Source organism: Schistocerca americana, chromosome 2 (assembly GCF_021461395.2).
Source record: "Schistocerca americana isolate TAMUIC-IGC-003095 chromosome 2, iqSchAmer2.1, whole genome shotgun sequence".
Lineage (NCBI taxonomy): Eukaryota > Metazoa > Arthropoda > Insecta > Orthoptera > Acrididae > Schistocerca > Schistocerca americana.
In genome coordinates this window covers 602,675,497-602,692,206 of record NC_060120.1, presented here as the reverse complement: position 1 = coordinate 602,692,206, position 16,710 = coordinate 602,675,497, and the positions used below count along the sequence as shown (strand labels likewise).

Below are 16,710 nucleotides of genomic sequence, written 5' to 3'. Positions count from 1 at the left end.
CTAAGATATGTTATTAGAATAAGAATGAAATACCATCTCTCAGCTAGCAATATATCTCGCGACAAAAAGCAGAGAGAGTAACATACCATTTCCGGCTTCTAAAGATAATTTTTCCGAAGAATAATTACTCATTTTGTTCTGTAATTGGGACAGTGATTAAGTTAATTTGTGTCCAACCTGGTAGTCAGTCGTACCTTGGAACGAGACCCTAGCTATCAGCGAGACATGAGCTGGTGTCCGGTAGAATTTCAGAGACGTTTAAGACCTCGTGGTCTACGGGCACATGCCTTCGTCTGCATTCGGGAACTGATGGTCGATTTTCCAAATAATAAGAGATTCATAATGCAGGCTAATTGATGTGGTCGGGGTGTTAGAGACTTTCTGGTGGCGTCAAATATTTTCGCAGTCGCTCTAAGCGGGATGTAATAATGAAGGCATTTCTTCCAGGAATGATTTAAAGCCAAGAGTGTAGTTAGAAAGCTACTGGACGTTGCTTATTAGTGTTGGAGGATTGACTATTTAACCTCGCCTCGCGGGTAGGGCAGAGGCTGGCGATCCTCGTTAAAGCCGTTTTGTAAGTTTGCCAGTGTCGAGAACATTGATCCGTGTCTTGGGACAAACGTGTCGTCGTCAATCAGTAAAGTAATACAACACATAAATTGGATTGCGCTGCACATAGTTAGCAACGCTTGGGTTCCTGCCGTGACGTGCGAGGCTGTGCATTACGGTACGTCATGGATGACCCAATACCTAACACACACTCCACGGAAGCGCAAAGTACAAAGAACCGTCGCAATATAAGAGATTTTGATAAGCCATTACCCGTGACACGAATAAAAACATATTTGCACTCTTCAGTTTTATTTAATACACTGATCAGCCAGAACATTATGATCACCGACCTACTATCAGTATAAACCCGTCCAGGTGATAGCAGCGTCACGTGGCAAAGAATGACTTGTCAGTCAGACACACGCATGTCTTAGTAGTATCAGTGAGAGTGCTGTCCGTGTGGAGGATGGGGGAGGCGCGCGATCTATCCGAGTTTGACAGAGGACAGATTGTGATGGCCCGGAGGCTCGGCACGAGCATTCCAGAAAGTGCACGACTTGTCGGATGTTTCGAGGAGTGTGAGTGTGAGTGTGAGTGTAAGTGTCTTCATCAAGTGGCGGCACGAAGATGAAACCACGTCCAAACGTCGTGGGGTTGCGTGGACGTCGTAGGCTGGTCTGACTGGTAAAACAGGATAGGCGGCGATCTGTGGCGGAACTAACATCAAACTTGAATGTTTATGTCTGAACATACACTGCACCGAAGACTCCTAACGATGGGCCTCCGCAGCCGGGGACTCACGCATTTGCCAATCTTAACACCACGACATCGGCAACTATGACTGAAATGGGCACGTGACTATCGGCACTGGACGCTGGCGCGGTAGCAGAGCGTTGCATGGTCTGATCAACCCCGATACCTTCTTCATCCTGCCGATGGGAGGGCGCGAATCCGACGTCTTCCGGGAGAACAGCTCCTTGACACTTGTACTATGGGACACGCTGGCGATGGCTCCATTATGCTCTGTGGAACATTCACGTGCACATCCATGAGTCCTGTGCAATGTACATGAGGGCTAAGGAGTATCGTACAGGTTGCAGACCACATACACCCTTTCCAGACGATCGTATTTCCCGACGGCAATGGAGTTTTTAAACAATATAATGCGCCATGTCACAAGATCAGGAGTGTGATGGAGTGGTTTGGGGAACACAGAGGCGATTTCAAATTGATATGCTGCCCCCAGCCCCCAACTCGCCAGATCTGAAGCCGATCGAACACATCTAGAATGTGATTGAACGTGGCGTCAGAGCACATCGCCTCCTCCCCGGAATTAACGGGAATTAGGTGGCTTGTGTGCGCGGATGTGGTGACAGCTCCCTCCAGCGGCATATCAAAGCCTCATTGCTTCCATGCACGATGCGTCGCCGCTCTTATCCGTGCCGAAAGTGGAAATACTGGGTATTATGTAGCTGATCATAATGTTCTGGCTGATCAGTGTAAGTAGAAATTAGGAATGAAGATGAGCTACTATGAAAAGTACAATGCACACATTATTGTAGGCAAGTTAGAGACGAATCCAACACCACCGCAGTATTGCACGTTTATGTAAATAGCAGGAAGGTAGGAAATTAAAGAACTGCACAGTGTATAATTAGAAAGAATCAGAGTTTGTTGAGAGTTTCAAAAGGAGGATTACGACACGATTGGCTGAATTAGGGACAAAGAATACAACAGGGACAAATGGATAGATTTGAGAGATAAAATAGTGAAGGCAGCGAAGGATCAAATAGGTAAAAACACAAGGCCGAGTAGAAATCGTTGGAAAAGACATAAAGAACAGAAATTAATAGATAAAGGGAGAAAATATAAAAATGCTGCAAATGAAGCAGCCAAAAAGAAACACAAACATTTAAAAATCAGAAGATATCAAATTAAACGCCTTTCAGCCGTCAATCTTCAACCTTACTTTATCGGGCAACCAGTTTCAGCGTTTCACTACGCCATCTGCAGGCCCCTGACCGACGTGTAGGAATAATCTACCTGGCTTGTGATCAAAACAGAGGGCAGCAATACTGGTATTAGTAGATATTTGTCGCAGTGACCACTTCAACCATCTGAGTCCGCAGGTGATGACTGAAGGGGTCACTGCAACAAATATCTATTAATACCAGTATTGGTGGCCCCTGATTTGATCAAGCCAGGTAGATTATTCCAAACGTCGGTCAGAGACTTGAAGATGGCGTAGTAAAACACTGAAACTGATTGTCCAATGAAATAAGTCTGAAAATTGGCAGCCGAAAGGCCTTTAATTTGACATCTTCTACCGAACAGCCGAGTCCCACAACCATCGCTAAAAAGATGGACATGCAGAAATTTAAAAATCAGGCTAGTGCAAAATGCAAAATGACAAACCAGGAATGGGCTAGATTACAAATGAAACGTTGTAAAAACACGTATATGTAATTACACCAATTTCAGTAGAGAAATTTCTGTTTAGTAGCTTGCGGTCTCAGAGAAATCTGCACAGCAACTTTCAGTGTTACTTTATTCTCTTTGGTTGTTAGCGGACAAGGAGAGTTGGCTGCTGTCCGTAGCAGTAGGAAGGCGCGTTGGCTACCGTCGACAAGCTTCTAGCTAATGCTCAAAGTTGCGGTGACGTCGAGGCGCCAGTGACGAGACCTGCGACTTCATTTGATGCCACTGGAATCCCCTGGTGACGCGGACGTCGCTGCGGCTTCTGATACGCAACATTTGACAAGCCCGTCCTCACTCCAGAGTGCGTGGCAGACAGTGGTGGATTCACGCGTCACTGGGCGGAAGGCAGAACAGGGAGCAACCCGTGCGGCTGGCTTCCTAAGTCTTAGCAACAGGTACGAGGAGCTACCCAGTGTTGATGATATCTCTGAGCCAGCACGGGATGTCTCTCCTGTTGAGCCAGCAGTCGATTTCCCTGTCCAGTCCGATAAGTACAGAGGGTTGGTATGCTTGTCATCAGAATCTCCAATATCAGCGGGTGATGGAGCCCTCAGGGAGACAGGGGGCGAGGTGGGAAAGAATTCCAGTGGGCTGTGTGCAGTGAGCAGTGTGTTTGCCTAGAGGTCTCATCCACGATGTGGAGGAGGCACTACCGGTGGCTATCGAGCTCACTGGGTGCAACCAGCTACAGGTAGAGGCACATGTCAGCACGAATGACACCTGCCGCTTGGGTTCAGAGGCCATCCTCGGCTCCTCGGCTGGCTGTTTTGGTGAAGGCAACTAGCAACGCACGCGGAGTGCAAGCTAAGCTATTTTTAGCATCGTACCAAGGGTTGATTGCGTTCCTCTGGTTTGGAGCAGAATGGAAGGTTAAATCAGAGGCTCAGAAGACTGCGACGGTATCGGATGCGAGTTTCTCGACCTCTGCTATCTGGTGCAGAATTGTAGGGTTAACCTTAATAGGTCAGGCGTGCACTACACGCAGGAAGCGGCTACTGGGGTAGCGGAGTACGTGTGGCGTGCCCATGGGCCTTTTCTAGGTTAGAGAACCCCTCCCTTGGGATCAAAGACGATTTGCCTGTTAAATCGCCACATTAACCTCAGAGAATCTTGGTCCTCGCAGATCAGAGATAGAAAATATTATTTTAGTAAACCGCAGGAACATCCAAGGGAAGATCCCAGAGTTAGTATCGCTTACTGAAAGTTACAATGCACAGACAGCATTGGGAACAGAAAGCTGGTTGAAACCAGACGTCAATGATAAGGAAATCTTAAGTTCAGATTGCAATGTTTATCGTAAGGATAGGTTAGTTGCCAATGGTGGCGGCGTGTTTATTACAGCAACAAATTACATAAAATCTAGCGAGGTTATCACGGATTCCGAATGTGAATTAATCTGGATGAAATTGAGTATCAAATAACATTCAAAAATGGTGCTCGATTCTTTTCTAGATCGCCTGGCTCAAGATCTGTAGTTGTAGAGCGCTTCATACAGAACTTGCAGCATATCATTAGTAATTTTCTTGATCATACCGTTGTAATAGGGGGTGACTCCAACTTACCAGGTATAGATTGGGAGTGTTATGCCATCAAAACTGGTGCCAGAGACAGGGATTCGTGTGGCATTGTTCTGGATGTCTTGTCTGAAAATTACGAGTACCTTGAGCAGATAGTGAGAGAACCAACTCGTGAGGGTAACGTCTTAGACCTCCAGGCAACAAACAGACCTGAACTTGTCGAAACAGTTAACGCAGAGGAAGGTATCAGTGATCATAAGGCTGTGACAGATTCTATGACGACGGGTCCTACGAGGAATGTTAAGAAGGGTAGGAAGATATATTTGCTCAGCCAGGGTCACAGGATACAAATTTCAGAATATCTCAGCAGTCAGCATCAAATATTCGGTTATGAGGACGAAGATGTGGAGGACAAATGGAAAAAATTCAAAGGCATCGTTCAATATGCCCTCGACAAGTATGTTCCGAGTAAGGTTTTAAGGGATGGAAAGATTCACCATAGTTTAACAGCCGTGTTAGAAAAGCGCTGCGTAAACAAAGAGCACTTCATCTCAAATTCAAGAGAAGCAAAAACCTAGCTGACAAACAAAAGCTGGACGAAACGAAAATGAGCGTAAGGAGAGCAATGAGAGAAGCGTTCAATGATTTTGAAAGTAACACGTTGTCAACCGACCTGAGTAAAAACTCTGAGATATTTTAGTCATATGTAAAATCAGTAAGTGGTTCAAAATCATATAACTATTCATTCTCTCAGCGACCACACCGGTACCGAAACGGAAGATAACAAAGAGAAGGCCGAAACACTGAATTCCGTCTCCCGATGTTGTTTCAAAGCGGAAAATCGTAGCACTGTCCCTCCTTTCAGCCGTCGTACGAACGTCGAAATGGCAGATACTGAGATAACAGATCGCAGAATTGAAAAGTAGCTACAATCGCTTAGTAGTGGAAAGGCGTCAGGACCAGATGAGATACCTAAAAGATTCTATAATGAGTATGTGAAAGAACTTGCTTCCCTTCTAGCAGTAATTTGTCGTAGATCGCTTGAGAAACGGAAGGTACCTAACGACTGGAAAAAGCGCTGATAGTTCCCGTTTTTAAGAAAGGCCGTGAAACAGAGTCACACAATTATAGACCTACATCGTTGACGTCAATCTGTTGTAGAATTATGGAACATGTTTTATGCTCAAGAACTATGACGTTTTTGGAAAATGAACGTCTCTTGTATAAAAATCAACATGAATACCCCAAACAGAGATCCTGCGAAACTCAGCTCGTTCTGTTCCTCCATAAGATCCACAGCGCACTGGTCAATAGTGCTCAGATTGATGCCATGTTCCTTGATTTCAGTAAGGCATTTGACACCGTCCCGCATTGCCGTTTAATGAAAAAAAAATGCGAGCTTATGGAGTATCGGAGCAGACATACGATTGGATTCAAGACTTTCTTGCAGATAGAACTCAACACGTCGCTCTTAACGGAACAAAATTGACAGATATAAAGGTAATATACAGAGTACCACAGGGAAGTGTGATAGGACCGTTGCTGTTTACAATATATATAAATGATCTGGTAGAAAGCGTCGGATGCTCTTTAACGCTATTCGCAGAAGATGCAGTTGTCTACACCAGTGTAGCAACGCCAGAAGATAGCAAGAATTTGCAGAACGACCTGCAGAGAATTGATGAATGGTCCAGGCTCCGGCTGTTGACCCTGAACGTAAATAAATGTTCCACATTGCTCATTCATAGGAAGAGAAATCCGCTACTGCACAGCTACACTACTGATGACAAACACCTGGAGACAGCGTCTGCCGTAAAATATCTAGACGTAAATATCCAGAGCGACCATAAGTGGAATGACCACATAAAACAGATAGTGGGAAAAGCAGACACCAGACTCAGATTCATCGGAAGAATCTAAAGGAAATCTACTCATCCAAGAAAGAAGTGGCTTATAAGGCGCTTGTTTGCCCGATTCTTGACTACTGTTTATCTATCTGGGATCCCTATTAGATAAGACTGATAGAGGAGATAGAGAAGATCCAACGAAGAGCGGCGCGTTTCTTCACGGGATCGTTTAGCTGGCGAGAGAGCGTTACAAGAGAGGCGTTGTGATTCACGGAGAGATTTACTACTGAAACTTCCGGACAGCACTTTCATGAGGAGTCGGACAACATATTACTTCCCCCAACATACATTTCGCGTATTGACCACGAGGAGAAAATTCGAGAAATTAGAGCCAGTACAGAGGCTTACCGACAATCATTCTTCCCACTCACTATTCGCGAGTGGAACAAGGTTGTAGGGATCGGATAGTGGTACCGAAAGTACCCTCCGCCGCACACCATTAGGTGGCTTGCAGAGTCTGATGTAGATGTAGATGAGGGAAAGAAAGTGGCCGTCTATACGGTAAGTAAAGCAACTTGTGTAGAACAGATAATAAACAAGCAAAGAAGGTAAAGAAGGGCCATACAAGGGAAATAAACTTGAAGAAAATATTGTAGAGAGGGGAGAGGAAGTAGATGAAGATGACATGAGAGATATGATACTGCGAGAAGAATTTGACAGACTACTGCTTCCAATCAAATTGCGGCAGACGTCCACAGTTACTGTGATGACGTAGCTTTTATGCTAGGAATAAAATCAATCTCTACGGTATTCGTCGAGACAAGGCTCCTGAAGTAGATGGCATTCACTCAGAATTATTTGTATCTTTGAGAGAGCATATCATGGCAAAACTATTCCAAGTGACATATAAGATATATGAGACAGGTGAAATACCCTCTGACATCAAGAGAAATTTAATAACTCCTATTCCGTAGAAGGCACTTGCTGATAAGCGTCAATATTACGTAACTATCAGTTTAAAATGTCTTGGTGGAGTACTATCCCGGCTTTGCATGGCTCGTCTGAGCCTGGTGAGTGATTCGCAATAAATATCAGCTGTAACTGTTGACACACATTCTATGCAAGCGAAAAAAACAATTCCCTTTTCGTCCCAGAAAACCATGTCTATTATTTATCGACTCAAGGGAGGAGACAATTTTTTCGGTTCTGACGAACGTGAACGGCTCCATTGCACTGATAGTCGTTTAAATCGGGCGTTGATTCATGGATATCGACATCTCGTCACCTGCAATAATGTGAGAAAACAAATCATTTCCATGTTGTCAATATCGTTCAGAGGACGCTCGTTCGCTTTACATTCCTTCCTATTTGTCCGTATGCATTTTCGGAACCCACCATGCACACGATTTTTAATACACAAAATTTACCGAGATTTACTTTAAATAGTGGTGCGTCCGACATGAAAAAATTCGTCAACCGAAACACCAGTCGTCGAGTGCGGTGTGAATAGATATGGATTCGATCACCGGTCAGTTCCGGGATTTTTATCCCTCGCTTATCACTTCTTTCGCCGCTAACAGTGATTGTTAATGTCACAACTACGTCTTTCACCGTCATTAGGACTCCGGGTTAAAATGTAGGTCCCCTGTAACTAGATGAGCAATTCAGAGGTATGACAGGAACGATCCCTCGAAGAAAGAAACTTCGTGTGGATACGTGGCCTATTCGGAACTCGGAACGGCTTTCGAGACAGAATGCATTTAATGTACATTGTTATTTATTTTCTGTATTTTTCAATACGTTGTCAGGCTTACACACGTGCAACTGTCAGCCAACATCACACATTTTACGGAGTATCAATTGAACAATACGTATTTTTAACATATTCACCTCTAATATTATCGCGCACGTCACATTACACCTGTTGTACAGTTCACAATTAACTCTCGAATATCCAATCTTCACTTCCAGCGCTTTTTCGCGCTCTTGGCAGAATATGTATTGCTTGTCTGATTGCCTCAGCACGTTATCTAATGAGGGCAGCAGCGTTCACGATGCGACCAAGCAGTTCATCTCGCGTAATCACATTTCTCTTGTACCCCTCCGGCTTCATCCAGCCCCATGAACGCAATCTAATGACGTAAGGTCTGGCGATCTCGGTGATCAGTTAACTGTACTAAAACGAACAATCAAGCAATTAGGGTAAGCCACACACAGTACGTGCACGCCATTAGCGCAAAAACAAATGAATATTAAAAATTTGTTCTATCTCGGAAACCATTCTGAGTGGGGCATGAGCGTTCCTACCTTGTTGTTGTTGTTGTTGTTGTCTTCAGTCCTGAGACTGGTTTGATGCAGCTCTCCATGCTACTCTATCCTGTGCAAAATTCTTCGTCTCCCAGTACTTACTGCAACCTACATCCTTCTGAATCTGCTTAGTGTATTCATCTCTTGGTCTCCCTCTACGATTTTTACTCTCCACGCTGCCCTCCAATGCTAAATTTGTGATCCCTTGATGCCTCAGAACATGTCCTACCAACCGGTCCCTTCTTCTTATCAAGTTGTGCCACAAACTCCTCTTCTCCCCAATTCTGTTCAATACCTTCTCATTAGTTATGTGATCTACCCATCTAATCTTCAGCATTCTTCTGTAGCACCACACTTCGAAAGCTTCTATTCTCTTCTTGTCCAAACTATTTATCGTCCATGTTTCACTTCCATACATGGCTACACTCCATACAAATACTTTCAGAAACGATTTCCTGACACTTAAATCTATACTCAATGTTAACAAATTTCTCTTCTTCAGAAACGCTTTCCTTGCCATTGCCAGTCTACATTTTATATCCTCTCTGCTTCGACCATCATCAGTTATTTTGCTCCCCAAATAGCAAAACTCCTTTACTACTCTAAGTGTCTAATTTCCTAATCTAATTCCCTCAGCATTACCCGACTTAATTTGACTACATTCCATTATCCTGTTTTGCTTTTGTTGATGTTCATCTTATATCCTCCTTTCAAGACACTGTCCATTCCGTTCAACTGCTCTTCCAAGTCCTTTGCTGTGTCTGACAGAATTACAATGTCATCGGCGAACCTCAACGTTTTTATAACTGCCATCTGGTTTCTGTACAAATTGCGAATAGCCTTTCGCTCCCTGTATTTTACCCCTGCCACCTTTAGAATTTGAAACAGAGTATTCCAGTCAACATTGTCAAAAGCTTTCTCTAAGTCTACAAATGCTAGAAATGTAGGTTTGCCTTTCCTTAATCTATTTTCTAAGATAAGTCGTAGGGTCAGTATTGCCTCACGTGTTCCAACATTTCTACGGAATCCAAACTGATCTTCGCCGAGGTCGGCTTCTATCAGTTTTTCCATTCGTCTGTAAAGAATTCGCGTTAGTATTTTGCAGCCGTGACTTATTAAACTGATAGTTCGGTAATTTTCACATCTTTCAACACCTGCTTTCTTTGGGATTGGAATTATTATATTCTTCTTGAAGTCTGAGGGTATTTCGCCTGTCTCATACATATTGCTCACCAGATGGTAGAGTTTTGTCAGGACTGGCTCTCTCAAGGCCGTCAGTAGTTCTAATGGAATGTTGTCTACTCCCGGGAATGTTTCGACTCAGGTCTTTCAGCGCTCTGTCAAACTCTTCACGCAGTATCGTATCTCCCATTTCATCTTCATCTACATCCTCTTCCATCTCCATAATATTGTCCTCAAGTACATCGCCCTTGTATAGACCCTCTATATACTCCTTCCACCTTTCTGCTTTCCCTTCTTTGCTTAGAACTGGGTTTCCATCTGAGCTCTTGATATTCATACAAGTGGTTCCCTTTTCCCCAAAGGTCTCTTTAATTTTCCTGTAGGCAGTATCTATCTTACCCCTAGTGAGATAAGCCTCTACATCCTTACATTTGTCCTCTAGCCATCCCTGCTTAGCCATTTTGCACTTCCTGTCGATCTCATTTTTGAGACGTTTGTATTCCCTTTTGCCTGCTTCATTTACTGCGTGTTTGTATTTTCTCCTTTCATCAATTAAATTCAATATTTCTTTTGTTACCCAAGGATTTCTACTAGCCCTCGTCTTTTTACCTACTTGATCTTCTGCTACCTTCACTACTTCATCTCTCAGAGCTACCCATTCTTCCTCTACTGTATTTCTTTCCCCCATTCCTGTCAATTGTTCCCTTATGCTCTCCCTGAAACTTTGTACAACCTCTGGTTTAGTTACTTTATCCAGGTCCCATCTCCTTAAACTCCCATCTTTTTGCAGTTTCTTCAGTTTTAATCTACAGTTCATAACTAATAGATTGTGGTCAGAGTCCACATCTGCCCCTGGAAATGTCTTACAATTTAAAACCTGGTTCCTAAATCTCTGTCTTACCATTATATAATCTATCTGATACCTTCTAGTATCTCCAGGATTCTTCCATGTATACAACCTTCTTTCATGATTCTTGAACCAAGTTCCTACCTTATCCTTGAATATTGACCACTCCTCCTGCAACGCCCTGTATTTATATTGTGTGGAAAAGTACTGTAAAATTTGTTTGTGGGCCTCTCATACTCGTATGATATAAGTTGTTGCGCCATTATAAATGATTTTTGTTATGACCAGACGAAAACTTCCATAACTGTGGGTCTTTGATAGCTCTGGGAGATGACTCACTGGAAATACAAGATACGAAATGGTTCAAATGGTTCAAGTGGCTCTGAGCACTATGGGACTTAACTTCTGAGGTCATCAGTCCCCTAGAACTTAGAACTACTTAAACCTAACTAACCTAAGGAGATCACACACATCCATGCCCGAGGCAGGATTCGAACCTGCGACCGTAGCGGTCGCGCGGTTCCAGTCTGAAGTGCCTAGAACCGCTCGGCTACTTCGGCCGGCCAAGATACGAAATATTAGTTCACTTTATTACATGAATGCATAATAAAATTCCTTAAATCTGTATGTGGTGCCTGTTCTTCTTCGCCTTAATTATAAGTGGTGTCTGTTCTTCTGGACATTTCCGAAAGAACAGACACTATTTTGATCCTGCGGCCACTATGAATGAAAACACGAAGGAATGAAAGACATTAGCTGCCAGTGGACATTGATTTATGTCAATGGGGCAAGTTGAAACTTTGTGCTCGATCGGCTTTCGAACCCAGGTCTTCTGCTTACGAGGAAGATGCGCTGACCGCTACACCACACAACACAGTGGTCAACACAGTCGTTGGGACTACCCCAGCATGCCTCTTGTCAACCTACACCACAACTACTGACGCAGTGCAACTGCTCATTATCAGATTTTCAAGTTGTCCCACTGATATAAATTAATGTCCACTGGCAGCTAATGTTTTTAATTCCTTTGTGTGTTGATTTATAGTGCTTTAGGATCAAAATGGTGTCTGTTCTTTCTGACATGTGCAAAAGAACAGACACCACATAAAATTAAGGTGAAGATGACCAATGATCCCTTCAGTGCAGATGCACACCAAGGTCAAACTGTAAAGTATATAGGCGAGATGCCACAAGTAATGATGCAAATAAGCAGGGGCGCTACATCAGTAGTGTGCGGTATAAGTCGACAATTTGGGTCTGACGGTAGGTCTGCTGGTACAGTCCCAGCGGTTCTGGGGACCACCCTGTCTGGATGGCGTAGCGGTCAGTGCATCTGCCTACTAAGCAGGAAACTCAGGTTCGAATCCCACTCTGGTAGAAATTTTCAACTTGCTCTATTGATATAAATCTGTGCCTAATGGCAGCTAATGTTTTTAATTCCTTTATGTCTACATTTACTTAACTTGATACAGTCCTTTGTGACAGGAGTGCTTGCTAATTTACAACTGACATTGACTATTAAAGTATCCCTTGATGCATACAATCACAAACTCTTCTCCTGAAGAACAATGTTCAGTATTTACAAAAGTACATCTACATCTGTTACTTGAATAACTCTAGTCTTACTGGATGATATTGACTGCTTCAGCTGAGGTCACGAACTGGGGTAGAGTGCTTCCACGCTTGGCTCTAAACTGACCTCCATGCGAGGACTCTGCAGTGGTGAAAGAGAGGCATGTCTTCTTCAGCCTCTCCCATTCGTCGTTGCGGATTGAAGAGAGTCATTGCTAATGTCTTTGGTATCGATGTGCGTTGGCGACGCACCGCAATCTTTGGGCGACAACAATTTTATTCAGTTTTCCACTCTCACTCAGTGGAAAAGTGTCTTGGCATCCCAAACAGTTAGTTGATTGGTTGGTTGAATTGAAGGACGGTACCAAACAGTGACGTCATCGGGTCCGCAGCTCGTGGTCGTGCGGTAGCGTTCTCGCTTCCCACGCCCGGGTTCCCGGGTTAGATTCCCGGCGGGGTCAGGGATTTTCTCTGCCTCGTGATGACTGGGTGTTGTGTGTTGTCCTTAGGTTAGTTAGGTTTAAGTAGTTCTAATTTCTAGGGGACTGATGACCATAGATGTTAAGTCCCATAGTGCTCAGAGCCATTGGACGTCATCGGTCCCATCAGATTAGGGAAAGGTGGGGAAGGAAGTCGGCCGTGCCCTTTCAAACCAACCATCCCGGCATCTGCCTGAAGCGATTTAGGAAAATCACGGAAAGCCTAAATCAGGATGACAGGACGCGGCTTTGAATAGTCGTCCTCCCGGATTCGAATTCATTGTGCTAACCACTGCGCCACCTCGCTCGCTACAGTTAGCTGAATCTTTCCCACCTGCCATCTAGCACATTTATAGTAGTGCCAAAGGTTAGCAATCAACTAAGCGGCAGCAAAGCACTTCCTACTGCGCCAAGGGACGTCGCTTGAAGATTCGATGTGGGTGCTCGTTACGACTCTGCGATGAGTGCCTGAACTGCATAGCTTTCACAGCCAATGGCGCTGTCATATCCTCGGAAGCAATGACGTAAAGGGTAACTTTTATTTGGAAGTCTCGCAAGGCCTCCTACATTCGCTGCATTCTTCTGGTGTCGCAACATTATGACATGATTGGGACGTGTACTGCCACAGTTTTGATGGCGTATTGTGGAGCGCTCGTTGAGTGTGTGTGCGTTCTCGGCAGCGGGTGCCGGGGGACGGCGGGCGGCTGGCGGTGATGGTGTGGCTGCACGGCGGCGGCTTCGTCTGGGGCAGCGGCAGCGCCGACTGCTACGGGCCCGACGTGCTCATGCACGCCGCCGTCGTCCTCGTCACGCTCAACTACCGCCTCGGCGTGCTCGGTGAGTCACACGTGAAAGAGGAAACAATTTTCCTCTCCTAACAGGTGTTCCTCTACTTCCCGAGTAGTAAGGGGGTCTTGTATAAGTGGTACTCTGCAATTTGCAAATTTTGAAAATATGTCATTTTATTTTAAGCATGTTGGTCAGAAATATACCGAAAACCTTGTACTGGTACTACAGCGTAGGTTGCGCCGAGAAATAATTGTTAAGAAAAAAAATTCGGTTTGTTGCGCCGCTTCCGAGTTAATTAGCGCTGAAGTCAGCCCATCAAGTAGTTGCACAAGCAAATCCAAGCGGCTTTCCCAAAACTGACCAAGAAAGCAATACAAAAACTGGACATGGGACGGTAGTAAGGACTGACAATAGTCAGCACGGTTTCAGAAAATATCGTCCTTATGAAACACTTCTAGCTCTTTATACCCATGAAATAATAAGTGCTATTGACAGGGGATGTCAAATTGATTCCATATTTTTAGATTTCCAGAAGGCTTTCGATACCGTTCCTCACAAGCGTCTTCTAACAAAACTGCGTGCCTACGGAGTATCACCTCAGTTGTGCGACTGGATTCGTGATTTCCTGTTAGAAAGGTCACAGTTCGTACTAATAGACGGAAAGTCATCGAGTAAAACAGAAGTAATATCCGGCGTTCCCCAAGTAAGTGTTATAGGCCCTCCATTGTTCCTGATCTGTATTAACGACATAGGAGACAATCTGAGCAGCCGTCTTAGATTGTTTGCAGATGCTGCTGTCATTTACCGCCTTTAAAATCATCAGATGATCAAAACGACTTGCAAAATCATATAGATATCTGTATGGTGTAAAAAGTGGCAATTGACCCTGAATAAAGAAAAGTGTGAAGTTATTCACATGAGTACTAAAAGAAATCAACTAAATTTCGATTACGCGATAAGCCACACAAATCTGAAGGCTGTAAATTCAACTATATACTTAGGAATTACAACTACAAATAACCTAAATTGGAACGATCACATAGATAAAACTGTGAATAGAGCAAAGCAAAGACTTCGATTCATTGGCAGAACAGTTAGAAGGTGCAACAGGTCTACTAAGGAGACTGCTTACACCACGCTTGTCCGCCCTATTCTGGAGTATTGATGTGCGATGTGGGGTCCGCATCAGGTGTGACTGACGGACGACATCGAAAAGCCGGCCGAAGTGGCCGTGCGGTTAAAGGCGCTGCAGTCTGGAACCGCAAGACCGTTACGGTCGCAGGTTCGAATCCTGCCTCGGGCATGGATGTTTGTGATGTCCTTAGGTTGGTTAGGTTTAACTAATTCTAAGTTCTAGGGGACTAATGACCTCAGCAGTTGAGTCCCATAGTGCTCAGAGCCATTTGAACCATTTGAACATCGAAAAAGTACAAAGAAGGGCAGCGTAGTAGGGGAGATAGTATCACAGACATGATACGTGAATTGGAGTGGCAATAATTAAAACAAAGGCGTGTTTCGTTGCAACAGGATCTTCTCATGAAATTTCATTCACCAGTTTTCTCCTCCGATCTGGAAAACATTCTGTTGGACCCACCTACATAGGGAGAAATGACCATCACGATAAAATAAGAGAAAGCAGGGCTCGCACAGAAAAATTTAAGTGCTCGTTTCTCCCGCGTGTCGTTCGAGAGTGGAACGGTAGAAAAAAAAATGGCTCTGAGCACTATGGGACTTAACTGCTGAGGTCATCAGTCCAGTAGAACTTAGAACTACTTAAATCTAACTAACCTAAGGACATCACAAACATCCATGCCCGAGGCAGGATTCGAACCTGCGACCGTAGCGGTCGCTCGGTTCCAGACTGTTGCGCCTAGAACAGCTCGGCGACACCAGCCGGCGGAACGGTAGAGAGACAGCTTGAAGGTGGTGCATTGAACCCTCTGCCAGGCACTTAGTTGTGAATTGAAGAGTAATCACGTAGATGTAGATTTAGAATCCGAGCAATGTCGTGCGCTGTCATCTACGCCGTGAGAACAACTGACACTAACTGTGTCAGGCAGACCACATGAATTTGCACGCGCAACGGCCTTATTGCCTAACTTCAGCGCTAATTTATTCGGAGACGGCGCAACCTACCGAATTTTTTTTTCTAAACAATTATTTCTCACCGCAACCTACCCTGCAGAACCCTTAAAAGCTTTTCAGACTGTTTCTGAACACACATTGCAAACAGGATGTCTCTCCTAAGAGTCGCCTGGCGCATTTTCTCTAGCTTTACGGCAGATATTTGCAATTTAGCTTTTGCGCTGTATAGATGGAGTCGTCTCAAACAAATATTGTTCTTCACAAGTTTCATTCGACGCCCAGTGCCAACGGAAATCCTCGATTTGTTTACAGTTACAAACGAAATTATTCCAGAGGTGGAATTTCACATGCCCATTCGATACAGCGAGCTAAGTTAGTCTAGCACGATATTCTGTTCAGCGATATGTATTAATAAGGACACTAAAACACTAAGACTAACCATTACTCCTGTAGCGACTGAGTAGCGCTGCTGCATGGCCTCACACGAGACGGCATTAAGTCGGCCAATGAAGTGGTGGCGAGCAAAGGTTTTACTGTTTTTTATTGTCCCTATTAATACATATATCTCTAAACCGAGTATCGCATTAGACTAACTTGGGACCGCTTTATCGAATGGGCTCGTAAACTACGGCAATCGAGACGTTTTTGTTTGTAACGGGAAATAAGCTGAGACTGCTGACACTGCAAGTTGCATGAAACATGTGATGAGTAGTATTTGTTTGACCTGACTCCAGTTACATATGGAAAGAATGGAACTGCAAATATCTGTCGAAACACTAGACAAAATAGGCATAACGGCGCTTAGGAGAGACAATCTGTATACAGGATGTCTCAAATCTTCTGGGTCAAATTGAAAAAGGTGATAGTGGGATTATATTGGTATAAGGAACCAGTGGTCGGATATGCATATTAATTGTGTTATGGACTTACCGCACAACAACAATTTAGCTCATAGTAACTGTTTAAAGCGACATTTGACTGGTCCACGTTAGCTGATTTTCCTGCGAGAGGTCACAGTTCTTGAAGACTGCACCCGTTGTTGTCCGCAAAAGGAT

The 16,710-nt window shown here is 44.2% G+C and overlaps 1 protein-coding gene across 1 annotated transcript in view; it reads left to right on the top strand.

Moving 5' to 3' along the window:
• Positions 1-16,710, top strand: part of LOC124596416 (esterase FE4-like) — a 388,758-nt gene that overhangs the window by 233,589 nt on the left and 138,459 nt on the right. Inside the window, exon 4 of the mRNA XM_047135545.1 lies at positions 13,462-13,618. Within this exon, the coding sequence (XP_046991501.1) occupies positions 13,462-13,618 (157 nt within the window). The remainder of the gene's footprint in view (positions 1-13,461; positions 13,619-16,710) is intronic.